The 20,774-nt window shown below is 43.0% G+C and overlaps 1 protein-coding gene across 1 annotated transcript; it reads right to left on the bottom strand.

Moving 5' to 3' along the window:
• Nucleotides 1–15,621: 15,621 nt before the first annotated feature.
• TSHZ1 (teashirt zinc finger homeobox 1) lies at nt 15,622–20,093 on the bottom strand (the record flags this gene model as incomplete). The annotated part of the gene is made up of 1 exon (XM_074146801.1): nt 15,622–20,093. A coding segment is annotated over one exon (3,189 nt), but the record flags the coding sequence as incomplete, so codon positions are not given.
• Between the last annotated feature and the right edge of the window lie 681 nt (nt 20,094–20,774).

The raw sequence follows: 20,774 nt of genomic DNA, 5'->3' as shown, positions 1-20,774 counted from the left end.
TTTCAGTACAGTGAATAGGAACTCACACACGCAATCACGTTATTGTTAATGGGAGTTGTGCGGCTACTTCTTCTACTCCATGCTAAAAATGTGCCCCTTGCTGTAGAAAGCTAACCATCTACAGACCACTCCTGCTCCCACTCTTCTTCTCTGTCAGCAGTCCCAGAGGAGCAATGGAGAGTGGCCTGGAAAATCCTTGCCTTGCATCTTCGCCTTCTGTCACACTGCTGACACAACCATTGGTAGGGCATGTCCCTCTCCCCTGGTAAGAATTGCAGGAGGGGAAGCACAACATCCATGATCCTCTTGCCCTTTCCCCGCTGCTGACCACCGGTGAGCATTCCCGTGCCTCTCTCTCTCCCTGCCCAGAAAATTGCCACCATCTCCACTGCTGTTTATGTGCTGGAGACCTTCCAAAGGGTGTAGCATGTCTTTGTGCCCCTCTTTTCCCTTGGGTGTAACCAACACCAGGAGGGTCTTGCTTCCACTGATTTTGCTGGTAACGGATTTTTTTATTCTTGGTACCTCTTTCCAGCTCTTACCCCTGTGGTGTTTCCCTAGCAATGCTGGGTGCACCAAATAACCATCCAGTCACGACTGCAGCATGGAGCGTCATGAGTTGAAATGATAATTTGAAAATAGGTAACCACAAAAACTTGCCAATAATTACTAGAATTTGAAAGAGAGGACTGATTTTCTTTACTGTAACTAAGCAAGTCTGAGGGCTAGAAACGTCACTTACACGTTTCTCCCCTAATCACCTGGCTGCAGGCACTAGGATCTGAATAACACCACCAGATATTGCAAAATTTGGAATGAAATTGTGAATGTCAACACCACCAGAAGTTGCTGTGCACTGGCAAGCTACTTTGCTCTGAGACCTGGCACGTCTACAAGAGCTTTATGGTAGCTGGTCACACACCATCTAGATTAGTACATTCCCATGGCTGGATGTGCGGCTGCCCTCTATGGCTGGGAGTACACCCACCCAGGATACAAGAGCCCATCTTTCTATCACACCCTGACCCGAAGTGTAGTTGAGAGGTCTCCAGTGCTTGCGTTGCTGACAGGTGCGGTTGAAGCCTACTTGTGCCAGGCTGATGGTTAATATGTTACCAACCATAAAGTCAGGAGTTCTGCTCTGGTTTCTGAGGTTTATAGGGTGGAGCAGCGGTTTCTTTAAACTTGGTCATAATACCACATAGCATTTCAAAAAAGAGATGTTGGCAACATCTAGCCAATGTTACAGTCTTATTTTTACTTATCCACCAAGAAGTCCAAATAATCAGCAATGCTCCTCCCTTTCAGTTCTGGTTGGACATCATTTGTGAATGGACCACATCCATGGAGAGAAAGCTTAACTTACTATGTCCAGATGTGAAACCATCCTGCACACATGCTCTCTTCTCTATGAAGTAATGAGATCCCACATAACAGCAAGAAGGTCTTGCATGGAGGGAAACACATGGCCAAGAAGGTAATTGATGTTCCAGATAATTTTTGTAGGGTCATCCTTGTAACCTGTACTACAGAGGAGGATGATGGAGGAAGAGCTTCATGACCAAGTTTCCTGTCAGTTTTTTGCAGCACTGGCTAGAGATTAGATACTGATTTTATTTGCCACCATTTAATTTCTTCCTTTTTAATTAGATGTGTTAGGTACTCAGAATCTTGTTTGGGATTGGCTTCACAGGCCATCATATTTCTTAAACTATGATAGGACAATTGGCTATTAATTCAAAGCAGTGCTAATAATGGTCGCTACAGCTACTAGGTGAAACAAATGGGAAGGCTGTTGAAAGACCTCTCCGCTTTTAACCCCCTTGATACAAATTTAGATTTAAGCCAGACAAACAAAAACTTCAATGTCTCAATTACACTTTGTTTAATGGGATTATTCCCTTTGGCCTATATTAATGGTCAGTCCCAGTAAAAAAAGAAAAGATAGATTGGGGGCGGGGGGGTGGTGTAGAAATTATCTAAGAACACATATATACCTTCCATGTCATGATGTGCCATACACCTTCCAAATTACAGCCAGAGGAGGCTGCCCAGAGTCATTCCCTTGAGGAAGGCCGTGGCACTGAGGACCCTGCAAGCTGTAATCCTTCTGCCAAGCTGACCTTGGTGGGGACCAGAGGGCTAGCTCATCATACCAGCATCTTGTAACACATAGAGAGAGCAGGCTGTGGCGGACGATAACAGGGCTCATGGGGCAGGGGGGAGTTGCCTGTCTCATGACACAAGCCCTGAATATTCTGAGAATTTGTTCTTGGAAGTAATCTCGCCCACCTTCTCCCCTCCCTCCCTCCTTCATTTTCTTCTTTGACGTGCAGCCCTGCTCCGGTGTACCGCCTTAGTGGGAATTGCCTGCAGGTCCTGATGTAATAGCTGTGCCATATGGTCCCTTCACACAGTGGGAAGGTGGAAAAATCCAGAAGAAAAAAAAAACCAACAGCAACCCTGGAAAACTTTATGTAGCAGCTCAGCAGAACTACAGCTGTGGCCACAAACAGAGGCAACAACTGGAATATTACACATGATGCATAGGGCACGGCAACAGCACACAGCCTCCCCAGAAGGCAGCTGAGCTTTATGTCCCATTTAACTGAGAAACCTCCCCACGTACCGTAAAGTTCCATTAAAGCACACGAGCAGGTGTGGCAACCCTGGTGTTTTCAGTGGTAGATCACTCGGCTCCTCTTGCCTCCAAAGTACCCTCCACTGGTGCCTTTCTCCAGGTGTTTGCAGAGGAACCTAATGAGACTGATTGGGACATGCTGATCAGCTTTCACTATAAGCTGTTCTCTAGCAGTCTGATTAATCAAAATAATGGTATGTGCTGTGCATGTATTTTATGGCTATACCCAGTTTTGCTTTCAAAACTAAAATAAGACACCTGTTTTCCCCACCCTGTCTTGCTGAGTAGTCCCTTTAAGAGCATAACCTTGTTATCAAATATATGATATACCATCAGAGCTGGGGAGCTTCATACGCACATAAATATCATTCTTCCAGTTTGTGCTTTTTATACTAGCAGAAGAATCTAATGGAAATAAATTCAGTCCATGGGTCAATTACAGGCTTATTTTCATATTTATGGACTTAATACTTCCACACACAAAAAGATTCTAATGATAGCCTAAGGCACAGAGTAATCAAAACAACAGCTATTGAAAGGGAAGGAACTAAAGAAAAGTACCACTTTGAAATTCTACCCCCATCTCCTGATATTGTTATATACACTATGTAAAAAATGCTTTTCCACAAATGAGTATGATTTTTACCTACTTACCGTCACCATAACATTAAAAAGAAACCAAAGGCAAGAGTTGTTACCAGAACAAAAGCCACACTTTTTCCACCTCCAAATTCAAGAAATTAATGCTTTGAAATGAACAATCAAATTTCCTTCTTTCTTCTTCTTCCTCCTTGTCCTGTGTCAGTTAGTAAAGGAGACAGGATTTCATGCTTCTTTCACGGATTGAGGATGTCCACATGCCCTGCGGTGACTTGAAGGATCCCGGAGCCATCATCTCCCCCTCGGAACAGTAAGTGCCCATTCCTTGCTGACCGGTTGCATGTGTCTTTGGAGGCTTCACTGCTGCCTTGGGAATGGAGGAAAGTTTAGCTTTAGCTTACTCTGTAGAGCTGCCAGGATAGGCGGCAGAGAGGTGTGGACTTCAGAGGGTCTAAAGGAGCTGCTGCCCTGCTGCCCTGTCCTGCCCTGTCCTGTGAAGGAGCCCCTTCTCCCCTGATGCTGGCCATGCAGGGCATGTGGGAGGCACCCCCTCCCCTGCTGCTATCACTTGAAGCAGGCCCTTCCAAGATAATTAGAAATTTCCTCTTACATATCAGCAGTGCTATCCCAGCTTGTTTTCATGTATATTTTATGTACCAAGCAAGGATGTGTGAGGAAAGAAGGGAGCACGTTTAAGCTTTCGATGCCAAGTGGAGCAAGGTATACTGCACAAGCTATCACTGAGCACTTCATGCATTGCAACTTCATGGAGTTGTTTCTTGAGTTAGTTATTTATTAACAGTCACTAGAGGAGCGGCTTTCATTTGATTAGATAAAAGATACGTTGTTACTTGGAGCATTTTTTGAAGTCGTAATAATCCCTATTGACAATGCATCTATTAGTTTGGAGCAATGTTTTGTAGCCATCAAGAGGATCTTTATGAATCTGAATTCAATGCAAAGGGCCCTAAACCTCAAGCCTTAGTTCTCTAGAAATCTGACATGAGAAATAGCAGAAGAAAATGAAATATTTTCCTCGTTTGCTGATTATTTCCACAGCCCCTGAATGCCTATGAATAAACTCTGCCACACCACCTGACACAAGAAAAATAGCCATACAGGAAGCTTAATATTTGCTGTAACCTCAGTTTCCTGGAGCTGGAGCGTTCCCTTAAATAATTTACAGCTCTAAAAGTGAGATAAGACTATCTCCAGTTCTGGCTTTGTTGTGTGTCCTGGGTTATTCTAAACCACTTTCTGCAAGGGACATCCATCATTACAGACCCAGCTTTACCTTCATCCCACATAGACATCTGTGAGAGACAGTGACTGGAAAGAATGCCAGAACTGGAGATAGTCTGATGTCATTTTAATGATTGTAAATTATTTAAAGAAGAATACCACAGCCAGAGTCCCAGTCATTTGAAAGTGTTTGCTAAAATGTCTAAAAGGTCTTGAGTGACAATTTCTAGTACACATACACAATGAAAATAGGTTTAATGACTCTCATCTGAGAGGGAAGAAGTACATAGGGCAGGAGAGCAATTGTTCAATTTTACTCTGCAGGACTCTCAATAAAGAAGAAAACGACTCCACTTAGGAACGACTCCATCAATTTTTGCTGCATTCCAGTAGCATTAATAAGATCAATGGTATTAAAAGCAATAAGGCATCCAGTCTGCCTAGGACCCCAACTTTTACCCGCTCCACCCAATGTACTAACTTCAGCTGACATCACCAGTATCCAGCATGAGATTCACTGGGGTCCAGGGGGCACAGAAGTTCCAGAAGCTGCCAACACTGTTTTGCTGCAGCTAGAAAGGAAGCAAGAAGGGGAAGAATTATGAGGACAATAACAACTGTTGTGATAGATTTGGATATGAAGCTGCCCTGGCAGCTGTGACCCTAGACTGAGCTTAGTGGTGGGCAGTGGGGAGCTTCCTAACCCAGAGGGTAAGAAGGTAGAGGAGCACCGCAAAGAGCATCAAGCTGACCTCTTGCCTCAGGAACCGAAATGGCTTGGACTGTGATCTTTTCAACTGCCTACTCCAAAAGGAAATTTTAAAGACAGTGTGGTAACTGAAAAGACACCGGCAATGTCAAGAAGTGCTTTCTATGCAGTATCGCAAACTCTTTCACCACAAATTACAGCATGTGTCTTCTCTGCCACACAGGCATTATCTCATCTCTTTCAAAGATGGGTAGGTTCACCCACAGAGAGGTCATATCCAAAGTCACGTATGGAGCTGGGAATGAGGACCCATCAAGTTGCACTATGGCAAAGTAAGACATGGTATCCATTGACTTCATTGGGAAGCTCAGCATTAAAAAAAAAAAAAAAAAAAAAAAGATGACCTACTGTCACTTGAGGAGTTTTCCACTTCCACACATGTGCTCAGGGCACTATATATTGGCTCCAGGTTCCCGAACCATGGGAAATGGCAGGCTTCCTGCACGGCTGCTTCAGTTGTGTTCCTTATTTCAGGCCATTGTTCCGGGCTGTATCTTTTGTTTGGGCCTTGGCAAGCAGTAAGACAGAGAATGCTAATGAATGTCTTCGCTCCAAGCACAATATAAGAGAGGCATCTCATTTTCATTTTCTTTCCTGTGAGTCTTGAGTTTTAAACTTGAGCTGTGCAATGGAAATGAAATTCCCCTTAAAATGATGGGCTCTCCCCTTTGTGCAGTTAGTCGAAACACACTGGATAAGCCACTTCTCAGGCAGACTCGCACAGCCTTAAATGTTAGAGAGCAATACAGACTTGCAATTTATTGTTGCAGAATGGAAACTCTTGGATATTTATTGGTAAAAATAGAAAATTTCTTTTCTACAATTTAGACCTCAAGTGCCAGCCGTACTTAGAGATTTGATACAGGTGATTGTGTTGCTTCAAAATTGGTAGGAAAAGCTGGCGTCATCATAACAACATCTCTGGCTTCAGTTTGTTTCACCTAAGTTTTTACTTCAGGAATCATGCGTGATTTCCTGACTTTTGGAGAGGTTCTTGGTGGTTCTCAGCAACTCTGCTTATCCCAAATCTGCTAAGTAAGAAAGTCTCTTTTATATGTATATATACACATTTCATCTGGCATTGCACAGAAGCCAGTTTATCCTGGATTGATCATACTTGTCTGGTGTAAACAGAACTCCTAGTTTTCTGAAACTCTCAGGAAATGCAACCCGAAGTTTGATGCCTAATTAAATCACTTCCCCCAAATTTCTGGCCCTCTGCTGGCTGAGATTTTCAGAAAGTGTGCGAAGAATGGATTTGACTTTCAGCAGGCAGTGTTGAGCATCCGCAGCCACCACTGCCTCCCAGGGAGCTCCTGTCTGTTTGACAGTTTTGAAAATCATCAAGTCATTAAGCTACTATTTAAATTAAGAGCAAGGACCTAATTTTAGGTACCTGTACCTGAAATCTGTGTGCACTCATTGCCATCATTTCAAAATTCCTCGCACTAGTGACAGAACGGGACTTCTCCAGTCCTAACTTCATGCATCAGCTCATACAGTCTTGACCATCCCCTTTTGGTTCCTTTTCTTAGTGAAGTTGTGCATGCCCAGCCCTTTCCTGAGTCTTAAAATAAACTAAACATCTTGGTGATTTGCATTTATGTGTAGATAGTCTGTGTGTATGTGCGTACACATATGCTTGCACGTGTGCGTATCTAAATCAAAGTACTTAAGCTTTACTGCATCTTTATACGTATTGTATATCATCGGTGGAAGTTTTCACTGTGTTCATAGAAAGGTGTGTGTGTGTCTGTGTGTGTGTATGAGAGAGAAAGAGCAAGAGAGACAGACGGAGAGAGGGAGAGAGAGTGCACCAGGAATTATCTATGCATAAAGAAATTAAAAGAGAATATTTTTCCAGAGCAATTGAAGCCCATCTCCTGAACAATGACGACAGCTCCTCATTTTCGACAACAATAGAGGGCACGTAGGAGTCAGCTCATTAGAATATCTGTGGCTCTTTTCTGTTCTCTCTGCATTAAGCCCCCATAATGTCAGTTGTCACTTATTAATGACAATTAACTAGTAATCAGCAGTGAGACTCTTCGAGGTGGTCCTTGCCTGACAGGTGAAGAAAGAGAACATTGCGTAGTGCCATGCAGTGACATGGAACCTTCAAAGGGAGCACGGCATTTCCATAAATTATTTCAGAAAGAAATTTTCTTTTAGACATTCTCTTTAAAGCATTAGGATCTTTAACCCTAGAAGGACTATACACTTGCAGCTGTCCTCCCTCCCCCCCTCCCCTTATCGCTAGTATTGGATAAAATTGGAAGGCAGCCTGATCTGTCATGTAACCCAATTCCCATCTGGGGCTGGAATAGCTATCAACCCACTCTGCTGAAACTATAAATACCTTCCCTTGATACTCAACCTTAAGTGCTCACTTAAAATGATGCCCAGATATCAATAGTGAAGTTGCCAACTGAGAACAGATAGGTGGATGGCCAGTAGAGACTGCGACGCATCTATTATAATGTCTTTAAAAATTAAATGACACGCAAGCGCTCAATTTATGTGCATGGGGAGCCTATGAAATTGCACCACCTTCTCCCCTGTTTCTGATGGCTTTTACACCCACTTGTTATGTCTTGTCTTAAATGAGATGGTAACTACCGTTACTATGTGTTTTTACTTCAACCAGCATACTTAGGGCCCTGGACCCTGTTGTTATTGCTATAAAAGTTTGATGCAGTTATTGCTCTTAGAAATACTGAAGTTGGAAAAAATACCAACCACCACCAACAAAACAACCATTAGATTTCCTCCATGCAAAACTTCCTCTTTGCTCCTCTCCCTGTCTTATGCAACACCAGGTAAAAGCACTCACCACTGCATTTCATTCTCTCCTTCTCTCTCCTCCTTCTCCCTGACCCTCCAGCTTTTGAACTGGCAATCCTATGAAGTCTTTGCATTGAATAATCCATCTGTCCACTACAAAACCTTGTTTTCCTCCCGAGACAAATACAGCCTCATTCCATGTTTTTTGCAGGAGGTCAGGGAGGTTCCCAAACATCACTCAGGCATGCTCATATCTCCCAACACAGAGCCCCTTTGAGCTTCACCTAGCTAGGTCCCCTATCGTTTCCTAACAGGCACACAGGCCTTCCAGCCTTTCCCTTTTCATAGAATCATAGAATCATAGAATCGTCCAGGTTGGAAGAGACCCTTGGGATCATCGAGTCCAACCATCTACCCTACACTACAAAGTTCTCCCCTATATCATATCCCCCAACACCACATCTAAACGTCTCTTAAACACATCCAGGGATGGTGACTCAACCACCTCCCTGGGCAGCCTATTCCAATGCCCGACCACTCTTTCTGTGAAAAATTCTTTCCTAATGTTCAGTCTAAACCTACCCTGTTGGAGCTTGAAGCCATTCCCTCTCGTTCTGTCATTAGTTACCTGTGCGAAGAGACCAGCACCAGTGCGAAGAGACCAGCACCAAAAGTCCTCTTAGTCCTCTTTACCCCTCTTAGTCCTAGCTTTCAAAATCCCCGCTGTCTGCTCTCGCAAACAGCAATTGTTCTCCTATCATTTCTTTTTCCCATCTTTTCCCTCTTCTCATGGTGGATCTCCAAGCTCCAATTCTTTTGTGCTGCTTTTACCTTGTGATGGCTGCTGATCGTTAGACTCTGTTCTTAGTCGTTCCTCAGTCCTATTTCTTCTTTGCACTTTTCCAGATTCCCAGTTGTCAAAGCACACTTTAAAAATGTGAAATGTGACACTCACCAACCCCCAAAACTCGGGCGGAGGATCCCCATGCAATGTTAAGTCTAGACCTGCTGCCTTTTTTAGAGCAAAGCTATCTAATTTTTCACATTATCCCGCCACAGAAAAGTAGTGATGAAAAATAGTAGAGACAGTTAATGCTAAATGCTACAAACTTTAGCAAGATAGCACTTTAGAGGCAGCTAAGAATACAGCTCTCCCTTGAACATAAAGACACACATGACTGCGAAAAGAAATGTGCTATACAGTGCATCCTTGAACCACATTTTATCATCATGCTACACACTCAGATACTACTATATATAATTATTAATACAGCATGCCCGTTGCAAACATGCTGAGTGTGTTTGACCTTGGACTGCCAAGTAATATACCAATTGTGGGCAGTGTCTGAGGCTGCAGTGTTTTTTAGAGACAGCATTTGCACATTAATAAACCTAAAGCCTGTTTACTGTGAGAATTTTCCAGTTAAACCATTATAGTTACACTGGTAGCACTAGGCAGTTTCCCTGCCACAGCAGCTCTGGGCAGTTTTTCTTATTACAGAATAAAAGTGGCTTTTTCCAGTTTGGCTTAAATTGCTTCCAAAGTACTTTAGTCTAAATTGAAAAAAAGTCCAGAACGAAAATGCCTAGGGAGTGACTTATACCAGTGAGAAAAGCCATTAATGAATCTCACATCCTACCCATAACGGGCCTAGCTTTCCCTTGGAATGTAGGATGAACAGAACTGATCTACTATACAACTTTTTCACCTTTATAAGTACTAAGCAATGAGCTGCCAAAGACCCCGAAGCCAAAGGGCAGCATTTTCAAGAGCCACCTCTTGTATTGCCAGGCAGAGCGGGATAAGCTGCAGTTAAGAGGTTGTCTTAAAACATAAAATTTTGTACCCCTTTATCAAGATCAAAATCCCCTACTATCCTATTCCTCTCCCTCCCAGTCCACCCTCAAACTCCTTGCAGAACGACGGTGATGTGAAGAGCCGCTCTGCCGGTTCTCCTTGCTATGCTGGAGACTGGGGGGAGAGCAGGGAGCAGAGGATGCTCTTGACACTGAGCCTGTAGCAGTGCTTCCATGACAACAAATAAGACGTTACACGTTGGAACCATGCAGCGATAAACTAAGCCTAACCAGGACTTGAAGAAGGAGGTTAGTTTTCACAGAACACCGCTACTCAGAAACGCTCAGGTTAAACCAGAATTTCTTTGCATGTCCCAATACACTGTGCAGTACTGGGGGGAGAGAGGAAGGTGAGAGGGGCAGAATTTTTGTTTTTCGCTAGCTGGGTTTCGCTTCCAGAGGCAGTCTTCAGGGTTTTATGGCAATGGTCTCCACTAGCTGCAGAGTGGTGGCAAATAGCGCGTGACCCAATCTGTCTGCCCACATCTGAAGGCAATGCCAATTTCCAAGGTACAGCACTGTATCCTGCCATTCAAAAATATGAAACCTCATGATTTCAAGTAATTCAGCAGGACCGATATTTGACATCAGCACTATGCAGTCTTGGGTAACCAAACTCCTCTGAAAGGAATGTCAAGGGGTGTAGGGATTCTGAACATGGCGGTGCACAGGATGATATAATGAAACTGAAGTGCCAGCTGGCAGGTTAATGCATTTTGCCAAACTAATTTAGCACCCACCAGTCCACTAGTGGAACTTATTTGAAAGAAACTGCTTGCTCTCAGCTTTTGGATCTTCCATCCCAGATTATATTGGACTGAACTCAACTATTTATTCTGATTATAAACTTTCTGGCGAGTAAAGAACTGTGCCAGAGAGCATGCACTAGTGGATGGGCCCCTACCTGGTGGTCAGGAGCTTTGGGCACCATTTCTGACTAGATGATTTTTAGGATGCTGCTTTCTGGATTCCACCATCATGGGTGTTATCTTTTGGGTAGGAACTATGGGTACCACCCCACTTTTGTGTTTCACAGACAAGCTCTAATAAAAACTTCAGTACGTACACACTCTTAAGGAGGCGGCTTTGGACAAGTTGTCATGAGTACCGAGAGAGACGACTTCCACCTGCATGACCCTGAAGGTTGGCCTACATTTGCCTAATGCGTCCCATAACCCCTTAAAATTTCATAATATATGCTCTTCTGAGCAAATGGACTCCTACAAGAGCAGATGGGTCACCAGACTCCAGCCCTCCTTCCTTAAGCGCCCACGTGGCATTTAGCTGCAGGTGTCCTACATCTGACAAGCCTGGTCAGGAACCTGCCAGGCTTTAACCTCCATTTTCAGACAATGCTGACACAACCACTCTGGACAGAAGTACAGTACACTGTCACTGTACTAATTTTTTTCAGAATTATGCAGTACTGATGGTCAACCCATTGTGCCCTGAACAATTTACTTAGAGAAATGCTTCATTAAAAAGAATGAGTAATTTTAACAGTTAATCCTCCCCAAATTTTTTACACTAAGAAGTTTATCCAGAGGTAAAAACCATGACATACCTGACAACCTGGCCATAGCTAATGAAATTTAAACTTCTTATTTTTTAAAGGTAAGGGGAAAAAAACGGAGGTAACAACTACAGTAATTAGGACAGAAACATACATGTTTTGACCATGCTGACCCCAATTCAGCAGGTCACTAGCTAAGACTGAAGAGTGTAAAAAAAAGTGATCTTCACAACAGAGTAACTGGAGCTTCTCATTCTCAGTGGGAAGGTCAACAGCTTTTCTAACCATCACCTATTCTAATACTGGTTGTCTGAAAATGAACAGGTCCATTTGCCATGTATCAGTGCTTGCAGTTCCGATCGCTCAGTGCTAAACGATTCTAAAATCAGTTTTGCTACATCACTAGTCAAAAACCGAACCTAACAAAGATGCTGGATAAAGAAGTATGTTTCACAAATGATACTAACTTCAGGTAATCTGCATCATCTAAATAGACTTGTAAAATGTTCTTTTTTACAACACACGCAGTTTTGAGTATTGATATTTTCACTTAACTACCATATCACCTTTTACTTAGAATAGTGTTTTTCATCCCAAAATGTGGTCACTCCACCTACCTGTAGGATGAAGGCAACTATACACAGTGATGAAGAGGAACTATACAGAATCACAGAATCTTCTAGGTTGGAAGGGACCTTCAAGATCATCTTGTCCAACCATCAACCTAACTGACAAAAATAAACACTCACAAAACAACAAAATGCAACACCTTCACTAAACCATGTCTCCCAGCACCACGTCAACCTGTCTTTTGAACACTTCCAGGGATGGTGCCTCAACCACCTCCCTGGGCAGCCCATTCCGATGTCTGATAACCCTTTCAGTGAAAAAATTTTTCCTAATATCCAGCCTGAACCTCCCCTGGCGCAACTTGAGGCCATTTTCTCTAGTCCTGTCGCCTGTGACTTGGGAGAAGAGGCCGACCCCCGCCTCTCTACAACCTCCTTTCAGGTAGTTGTAGAGAGCAATAAGGTCTCCCCTCAGCCTCCTTTTCTCCAGGCTGAACAACCCTAGTTCCCTCAGCCTCTCCTCATAAGACTTGTGCTCCAGACCCCTCACCAGCCTTGTTGCTCTTCTCTGGACCCGCTCCAGCACCTCGATGTCTTTTTTGTGGTAGGGGGCCCAAAACGGGACACAGTACTCGAGGTGGGGCCTCACCAGTGCCAAGCACAGGGGGACAATCACCTCCCGAGTCCTACTCGCCACACTGTTCCTGATACAGGCCACATAAAACTGATACAGCTGATACAAAGCCACATAAAGACACGATCAGAACAGCAGGGAAAACAAAAATTTGGAAGAATCCGATTATCTAGATTAGTATCTGGCCAGTAAATTGAGGTTAGCATTCTATTCTCATACACGGACAGAAAAGGACCCCGCTTTAAATTTCAGTGAACAGATGGTGAAATCCCACTTCCTGCTACTTTCATGCTGGGAGAGTAACTCAATGCTGCATCAGCCGGGAGACTGACACCTACAGAGCTGCGAGAACACTCCACATGGAAACTGGCCTCTCCTTGGAGGTCTCCTAACCAGGACCCCTGCCATATTATTTAAAGAATACAACACGCTCAAATTTGAGATGGCTTTGGAAATTGCAGGCAGAAGCTGATGCACTGTGCCTTGATCAGCCTAATGCGAGATAATGTGTATATTTTCATGCCTTTATACTTAATTGCAATTGCATTTTAGTGGCCTCCATGATAAGGACAGATTATGTGTGGTGTCATCGTTACCCGCGTAACTACCCAGAGAAAGCCGTAACAAAGTTATGTTGCAGAAGACATTAGTGAATATCCCACCAAATGCTATTAAAAAAAGAAAAACATGTCATTTCATTCAGGACTAATGTCATCAGCACGCAGATCTCTCAAATTTGCAGGGGTTTGCATCAGCTTCAAAAAAGCAACACAGGAAAGTGCAGGGAAGCAGAAATCAAAAAACCTGTGAAATAGACAAAAGCAAGATCCTCCCCTCTGAGAACAGATACAGGCAAACATGCAAACACCAGCAATGTAAGGCTGGGAAAAAATGTAGCTGTATACATCTTTGAAAAGAATCAGATACAATGGGTTTTGGACAGGTCACAAAACAGATAGAGAGGCTTACGGAGACTGCTACGGGTTTTAAGGCTCTTCTTCAAGACCGGTCCTGAAAGGCTAAGTGGCCTCCTCCGTGTAGTAGCTTTAGTAGCTGCTAATAAAATAGTACAAACTTCCCTTTGTTGAAATCTTCTTGCAATAAAGAAGAAATAAACCTGCAAACCACTTTTGAGGAGAAGACTAACTTGCTTTTAAACTGTGTGCAATTTTCTTTTTAAAAAAAGGAAATTTTTCAGAAATGCGATATTCAAACAAAAGTGGCAAAAATCCAAAGAATAAAGATCATACTGCTGCTGAGCTTCATTTTGTTAAGCAAGTGAAACATCAGGGCCCTCAAATTTTCATCTACTTCATATTTCAGTCTTAGAAAGTGTTACATCAGCATAGTCGCCAGGTAAAGCTGCTAGTTTATTCTAAATGGACTTTCTTCAGACAGTGGCATAGATGATGAGTGATTGTCCAATTCTGAAGCTATCAGAACTGAACGGATTTAGCAATGTCATAAACACCTCTCGAGGGAGTCACCTGGTGTTGAGAACTCACTTTACATGCCATGTTTCAAAATGAGTTTTAATGGATTTACATTAGATTCAAACCCACTTTAGAGCTATTATTTCTCCCTCTCAACCTTTTCACCCACTACTGCAATGTAATACAGCATATTCTATAATCACATGTTTGCAGGCCCGTGGTAAAGTAAACAAAACTTCAAAGGGTTATTATTTAAAGGCTCTGTATTACAGCCGTAGGCCTGACTCTTATTCTTCCTCACCACCCCTTGGGCCCAAAGTACATAATCATCCAGTAATTGAACTGAAATGTCTAAATGGCTAGATCCCCTGAAGGACACAGGTAGTTAGCAGCGAAGAAAGTAAGGGACATTTTAAAAAAACCTCATGGCACTTCTCTGCGCTGCTTAGAAATACTATGTAAATGTAACTGCCCTGGACCTGCCAGGCTCTGGCAGAAAACAGAACAATGCGTGGGTATTTCTGGGGTTGCAACTAAAGTAGAGATTAAATGTAGAGCCACGCTGTGTTTGGAAGCAAAGGCCTTACATTTAAATTACTTGCAGAAGAACTGAGAAGAAGGAACAGAAATACATACGTACGCAGAAGTATATATAACACAATAGTATCACTAATACCATGTGAAAGCAAACCCCTCTAGGTCCTCATATTTAATAGCCCCTCCAAAAAGTGTAATGGATAGCAGATCCCAGGCTTTCATACACTGTAACTGTCAAAGCACTCAGGAGATAGAGAAGTGAAGGCTCTGACAGCTCTCTTTTACATTCTAAATGACATCTGCATTCAACAGAACAGAAATAAAGATTAAGGGAAACACCTGATATGATAGCACTCAGCTTACCTCAAAATGCAATATTTAAAAAGTACAGAGAGACACAGGTCTGCCTGCTTGTACGGTAAGTAAAAACTGGTGTCGAAGCCTCAGAGGTCTTCACCACTGCCAGGCAGGCAGGTACCGCCGCATTCAACAGACTGCAGGGGCAGAAGCCACAGCCTCTGACTATGTAATGGGTGAAATCAAAAGGTGCTTTGCCTGAGAAAGGGAGGGAGGAGACGGCCTTTGAACGCACACAGAAAATACCTACGGGTACAGTCATACAGCAAAGGAAAATTAACTTGGCCGAAACCTTTGCAGCCCTTCTTGTACCTCAGTGACGAGCAGAATGCCCGTCGCTAATTGATGGCGCCCCACTGATTCTGTCCCTTCCGCAGTACGTACCTGCCGCAAATCTCCTTCCAGAGGTTATTAGTAGTACGGCTTCGAATGAAACACGTCAGCATCCAGATCACGAGAGATGATTTCGAATAGATTTTTGCTGGTTGATTATATAAACGATGCCTCTTATTGCTGGAATAACACCTCAAAGGCAATATAATGACGACATGACAATGTATGTAAATCAAGAACTGCATGTGGGTTTATTTTACACTTGAGAAAACAGTGGATTTAATTGTGTGAACCAAAATGTACTGTACAATATTAATGATAAAACATCAAAATGTATAATTCATAGTGCATTGCTTGCTTTATTTTTATTTATTTATTTTTTTGTCAGATAGTTCCTTTAAGTACATGCATCTGGAAAGATGCAGGTGCCAGTAAAATTCCTCTATTTATATCAAGCTGCAGGAACTAAATTTTATTCAAAAAGTGTGGTTTTACATTATATACACAGAAATCGAATATAAAATGACAATATAAAAAGTTAAAAGAGAAAGCATACAGCCAGAAGGTACAAAGAAAGTTGAACAGTTTAAAATGGTACGATATGTAACATGTATTTTTTTAAGCTGATGCTGGCAATTTACAAGGAACAGAATCCAACATTTGCCCCATTTTTTTTGTTTTCATTTACCAATGCAGCACACTATAGAAAGGTCAGCTTGTACCAAAGCTTAACATTTGTAAATAACTATAAACTGCAGTATTTTACAGGAAAAAAAAAAAAAAAAAAAGGAAAGAAAAGAGCATTTTTACACTTGTTTTAAATAACAGCTTGCATACTTTTTTTTTTTTTTTTTTTGCCAAAAAGTGGCAATTCTCAGCATCCAGAGGGTTTGGGCATAGTGGCAACTTGGTTTGCTTTTTTTTTTTTTTTAATTATTATTTAACTTATACAGTTGTGGCTTCCTAACCCCTTGAGTACTACACAGCTCTCCTTCTTCCAAGGACTGCATGCACAATTTCTTCACAAACCAGTTCTGCATTAAAAAAAAAAAAAAAGAAGCTCATTCATTTAAAAAAAATAAGTTCTGCTTCCGACACAGCTTTTATTTGAATGAAATGCCTTTAAGCCTTATGTTTTGTTTTGTTTTTCCTTATTTACTTATTTAGTCACTGGGAAAGGCACAGAAATGCTATTACAGTTCTCAGAGGGTTAAAACTTGACACTACCAGGTTCTGTGACCTTTATTGTCATGGCAACTTTGTAATTTTAGGATGTCTCTTTATCATTGTTCTTTGTGTCTTTCTTTACGGCTAAATTAATGTCTCTCAATAGTGTCTCCCGCTATATTCTACAAAAGATAGCTTAACATCAAGGACAGATGTTGAAAATAAAGGTCAGACTTTGACTCACAAAAAATAAAAACAGAAACAAAAAATAACCATGCACAGATCAGACAAAGAGCATATAAATATAACTACAAAATAAGTGTAAGAAAAACCAAGGTCCAGATAGGCAGTTCAGCAACAAAAGTAAGACTGATTTCAGAGGCTCAGGTCAGGCCTAGTGCAGTACTATGAAGAAGTTTAGTGCAATGTTCCTGTGGTCACTTGCATACCTGGCTGCTTACCTGGACGCTATTGTTTTTCTAACTCAGTTACATAGATCAGATGGTCCTCTGGGGACTTGCCATGTGTTTTACTAAGGTGCAGTTTGACTGCATGCTTGCTTGCAAAAGTTCGGTTACAGAGCTTACACTGGAATGTGGAGCCTAAGTCCTCCTCGGCAATTCCAAGTGAGCCCAAAGTCTTGTTTGCGAGGACTTTTGAAACATTCTGCTGTTCTTGAATCTGATTAAGTGGCAACTTTGACAGATCCTTCAAACTAAACCCTAGGTGTGTCTCTAAGTGACTTATGTATGTAGAAGCAGTCCTGAACTGAGAGGCACAATCATTGCAAAAGAAAACAGGATGTCCTGTGTCCAAGTTCTTTAAAAATTTAGTTCCACCTGTCCTCCTTAACTGATACTTCACATTGGCCAGCCAGTGGCTAATTGTGGTCATGGAAAGACCAGTAAACTTAGAGATGTGTACCCGCTCTTGTGGACCTAGGTCCGACATAATGTATTTGCCTTCTGGGGTCTCCCTCAAGCTGGAAGCAAACTGGGCTTGAAGGATCAGAAGATGCTGAGGGTTCCAGTTGGACTGTCTGCCCTTCCTCTTGTGTACTGGCGACAGTTCATCCAGAGCTTCCTCAAAACTGCTCCCGTCAGCATCAGACTTCTCTGACACGGTAGACGGAGTTGAAGACTTGGGCGTCAAACGTCCTGTAAGGTTCTTCACCATATCGGAAATATCCAGCAGGGCACTCTCCCTTAGCGGGGAAGAGGCAGAGTCAGCCACGCTGGAAACAAGAGGTTTGTTTTTGGACTTGGTTAAATCAATAGGTTGATCACTGTTCTCATAGTAATACCGGTCGATAGCATCAGCCTGCTTGACCGGAGTGGTTGGGTAAATGGGTTTGTCCAACATGCTGTTGCTAATTTTGTACAGCATGGCCAAAGGGTCCAGAGAGGGGCTTACCGGCTTAGAGATTTTGCCTAAGTGGGTATTCATAATGGACTGTAAAGCGCTCAATGGATTAATGAAGGATGGCTCAGGTGAATGATCTGTGATGATTCCTAAATTGTTACAGCCATTTGCAACCTTTGTTTTAAGTGGCTCTGTACCATTTGGCGTATGTGCTTCTGCTGGACTATCCTTTTTGACCTTCTGAACTTCTGTTTCAGAGCTTTTCTTCTGCTGCTGCTTGTTATTTATTTCTTCTGCTTTTGGGAAGTCCTTGTTTTCTTTAGCAGCAGGTGACATGGGTTTGACTGGAGAACTCTTCTCTTTCTCCACAGGCTTTTCTTCCTTCTTCACGTTGATTTTACCTGTAACTTTCTCCACTAGTTCCTCCATAGCAGAGACATTGCTCTTGTGAGGCGGGGGTGTGAGACTGCCCGGGGAATGGATGAGCGCATTGTGTTCTGACGACAGTGATTTTACACTGCTGGCATAAGACGGCTGCATTTGAACACTCTGCACCGCGGGCTGAAGGGGTTTGACTGTTCCCGGGAGCTGGTAGGCTGCATGGATACTGGGATATCCTCCCCAGGAAGGTGCTCCATTCTGAGCTTTGCTGATAGCTGTTGTCACCGTGTTCTCCAGGGATTTCAATATGTCTATTCCGCCTTTAGGACTATCATCTAAGTCCTCCTCTCTGAGGTACTGGTACAAAGTTGTTGGCTCAAATTTCTCTGTAGAGTCCTCATTCTCCTCTTTAATCTTTTTCTCTGTTTCACTGACCACCACCTTTTCCTTCTCTAGGTCTTTCTTTTCCTCCGAGTTTGTAGAGCCTGCTGGGGAATCGGGCTGCTTTTTAATGTTGGAGGCTGGTAGCCTTGTGTGGGTGGTGGGTGGAAGAGGTATAGACTGTATCTTCTCCTCCACCACAGGGTCCAATACTAGCTGTTTGCCTTTTTTGGAAGCAGAATTGGTCACCTTCAAGAAATGACCAGTGACCATCATGTGAGCAGTGAGCTGCTGCAAGGTGTCATGGGAACTGCCACATTCCATGCATTTCAGTATTTGGGCTTTGCGTGCCTCAAACTGCCAAGTGTAGCTAGCACCATTTTGATAGCCATAGCGGTTGTTTGGAGTCACGTAGGGGTTGGCAGTTTTCTGATCCTTTGCAGACTCACCCAGGGAAGCTTCTGCAGTGATCCCTGTTGGCTCAGGTGAACAAGGTGAAGCTAAGTCCTGAAGTGCTCGCTTTTTGGTAGAAGGGACCAATTTAGTGATGGCTGGTACTGGCTCCTTCAGAGGCACTTTCTGGTAATGCTTTGTTTTTATCATATGGACACTGAGGTCCTGCAAAGACTCAAACGAATGCCCACAGTACATGCACTTTAGCACTTTTTGGGCATCCTCTTTGCCTTCCATTTCCATAAGTGATCGTTTTCTAGGCTTTGACCACCGTTTGGTCTTATCAGCTTCTTTATCTCTGTTGTCATCACGGTAATGTCCAGTTTCATTCATGTGCACTGTTAGCTCCACCAGTGTGTCATAGGCTGCACTGCAGTCTTTGCATCGGAACTTGCTAGCACCGGTGAACACAGACCCATAAAGTTTATTGTTTTGCCGGTAAAGCTGTACTGTGCTGAAAAGACTAGGCTCTGGGAGAAGTCCGTACGATGAGGTCTGCTGCAAAGTTTTAGCCAGTGCAGCCTGGTGCCAGTCATAGCCTGAGCCACCACTGTTGCTATTACTGTTACTAGTATTACTGGTAGTCGTACTGGTACTAGTGTTGGTATTGGTAGTACCAGTACTCTGGGAATTGGCATTGGTGTCAGTACTGGTGGTGTTTTCATTCTGGCTGATGCCGTTGTTGCTGGTGGTTGGATTGGATTTCTTTAAGTCCAAAGCTAAACTGGACCAGCAAGTCTCTGAAAGCAAATTTGCATACACAGCTTTTATTTGTGCCAAGCTGTCCTGTGGATAGGAAACATTGTCTGTGCACTGAGGATCCTCTTTCTCTTCTTTAGAGGAAGTGCTTTTGAAATGGGCCAGCTGATCGCTGTTTTCACTAAACGGCGAACCATAGCCTGCATCCTGATTAGTTGCAGTGCTGACTGGGGAGTTCTGGTAGCTTTGAGCCTCTTTGATCTCTGCTTCTTCATTGCACAAATACTCATTCTCCTGGATGTCCAGAGACAGCCCATCATCTTCCACGCTGTCTTCATCTATTTCTGCTGCTTTCAATTCCTCCTCAGGAACATATGCTAAAATACAGGAGGGGAGGGGGGGGTGGGAAACAAGACAAAGTTATCAAACATGCACAATTTACATCATTGCTGTATTCTGTACTAAAAGAAGTAACCATAAAGACAAATTTTGAAGATACATCCAGAAACCAAACTCGGCATCACTCACACAGTCCACCTATAAATTCACATACTTTGTCCTGGTTGCAGTTTGATATCAGTGCTATCTAAGAATAAACTTCGACTTCAGCAGTAAAATATGTGCCAGGACCACAGCAGATACCATAATATCAAAACCAAAATCAAACAAAGAGCCCACTAAAGCAGTTTTTATCAACTTAAAAAATGGCCTGGCACTGAGCTATGTTTACCTCACCACGTATGCGCAACACGTTGCAGCTGACCTGCACTCCTCAGACCTAGGCACTCAGAACCATTGGCTTGGCCAACTCCATCTCACCAGGGCTGTCTTTTCTGGCATGCTGGCTTTAGCTACAGCTTCAAGGGCCTTTTCTGTGTCACTGACACCTGACCCCAGTGGAGCTATACATGGCAAGTGTGTCAGGTCAGCTGTTGCAGGGTCTCCTTGTGGCCGGCTGTACTGGGTCCATCTGAGAGCAGAACAGCTTTCATTTACTTAAGGTGAAAAGAGAAGCAAGACTATGATTGTTTTCTGAAATGGCCAGGATATACCTTGCCTCCT

This window comes from Numenius arquata, chromosome 4 (assembly GCF_964106895.1).
Source record: "Numenius arquata chromosome 4, bNumArq3.hap1.1, whole genome shotgun sequence".
NCBI lineage: Eukaryota > Metazoa > Chordata > Aves > Charadriiformes > Scolopacidae > Numenius > Numenius arquata.
This window is presented reverse-complemented; position numbering and strand designations above follow the sequence as displayed.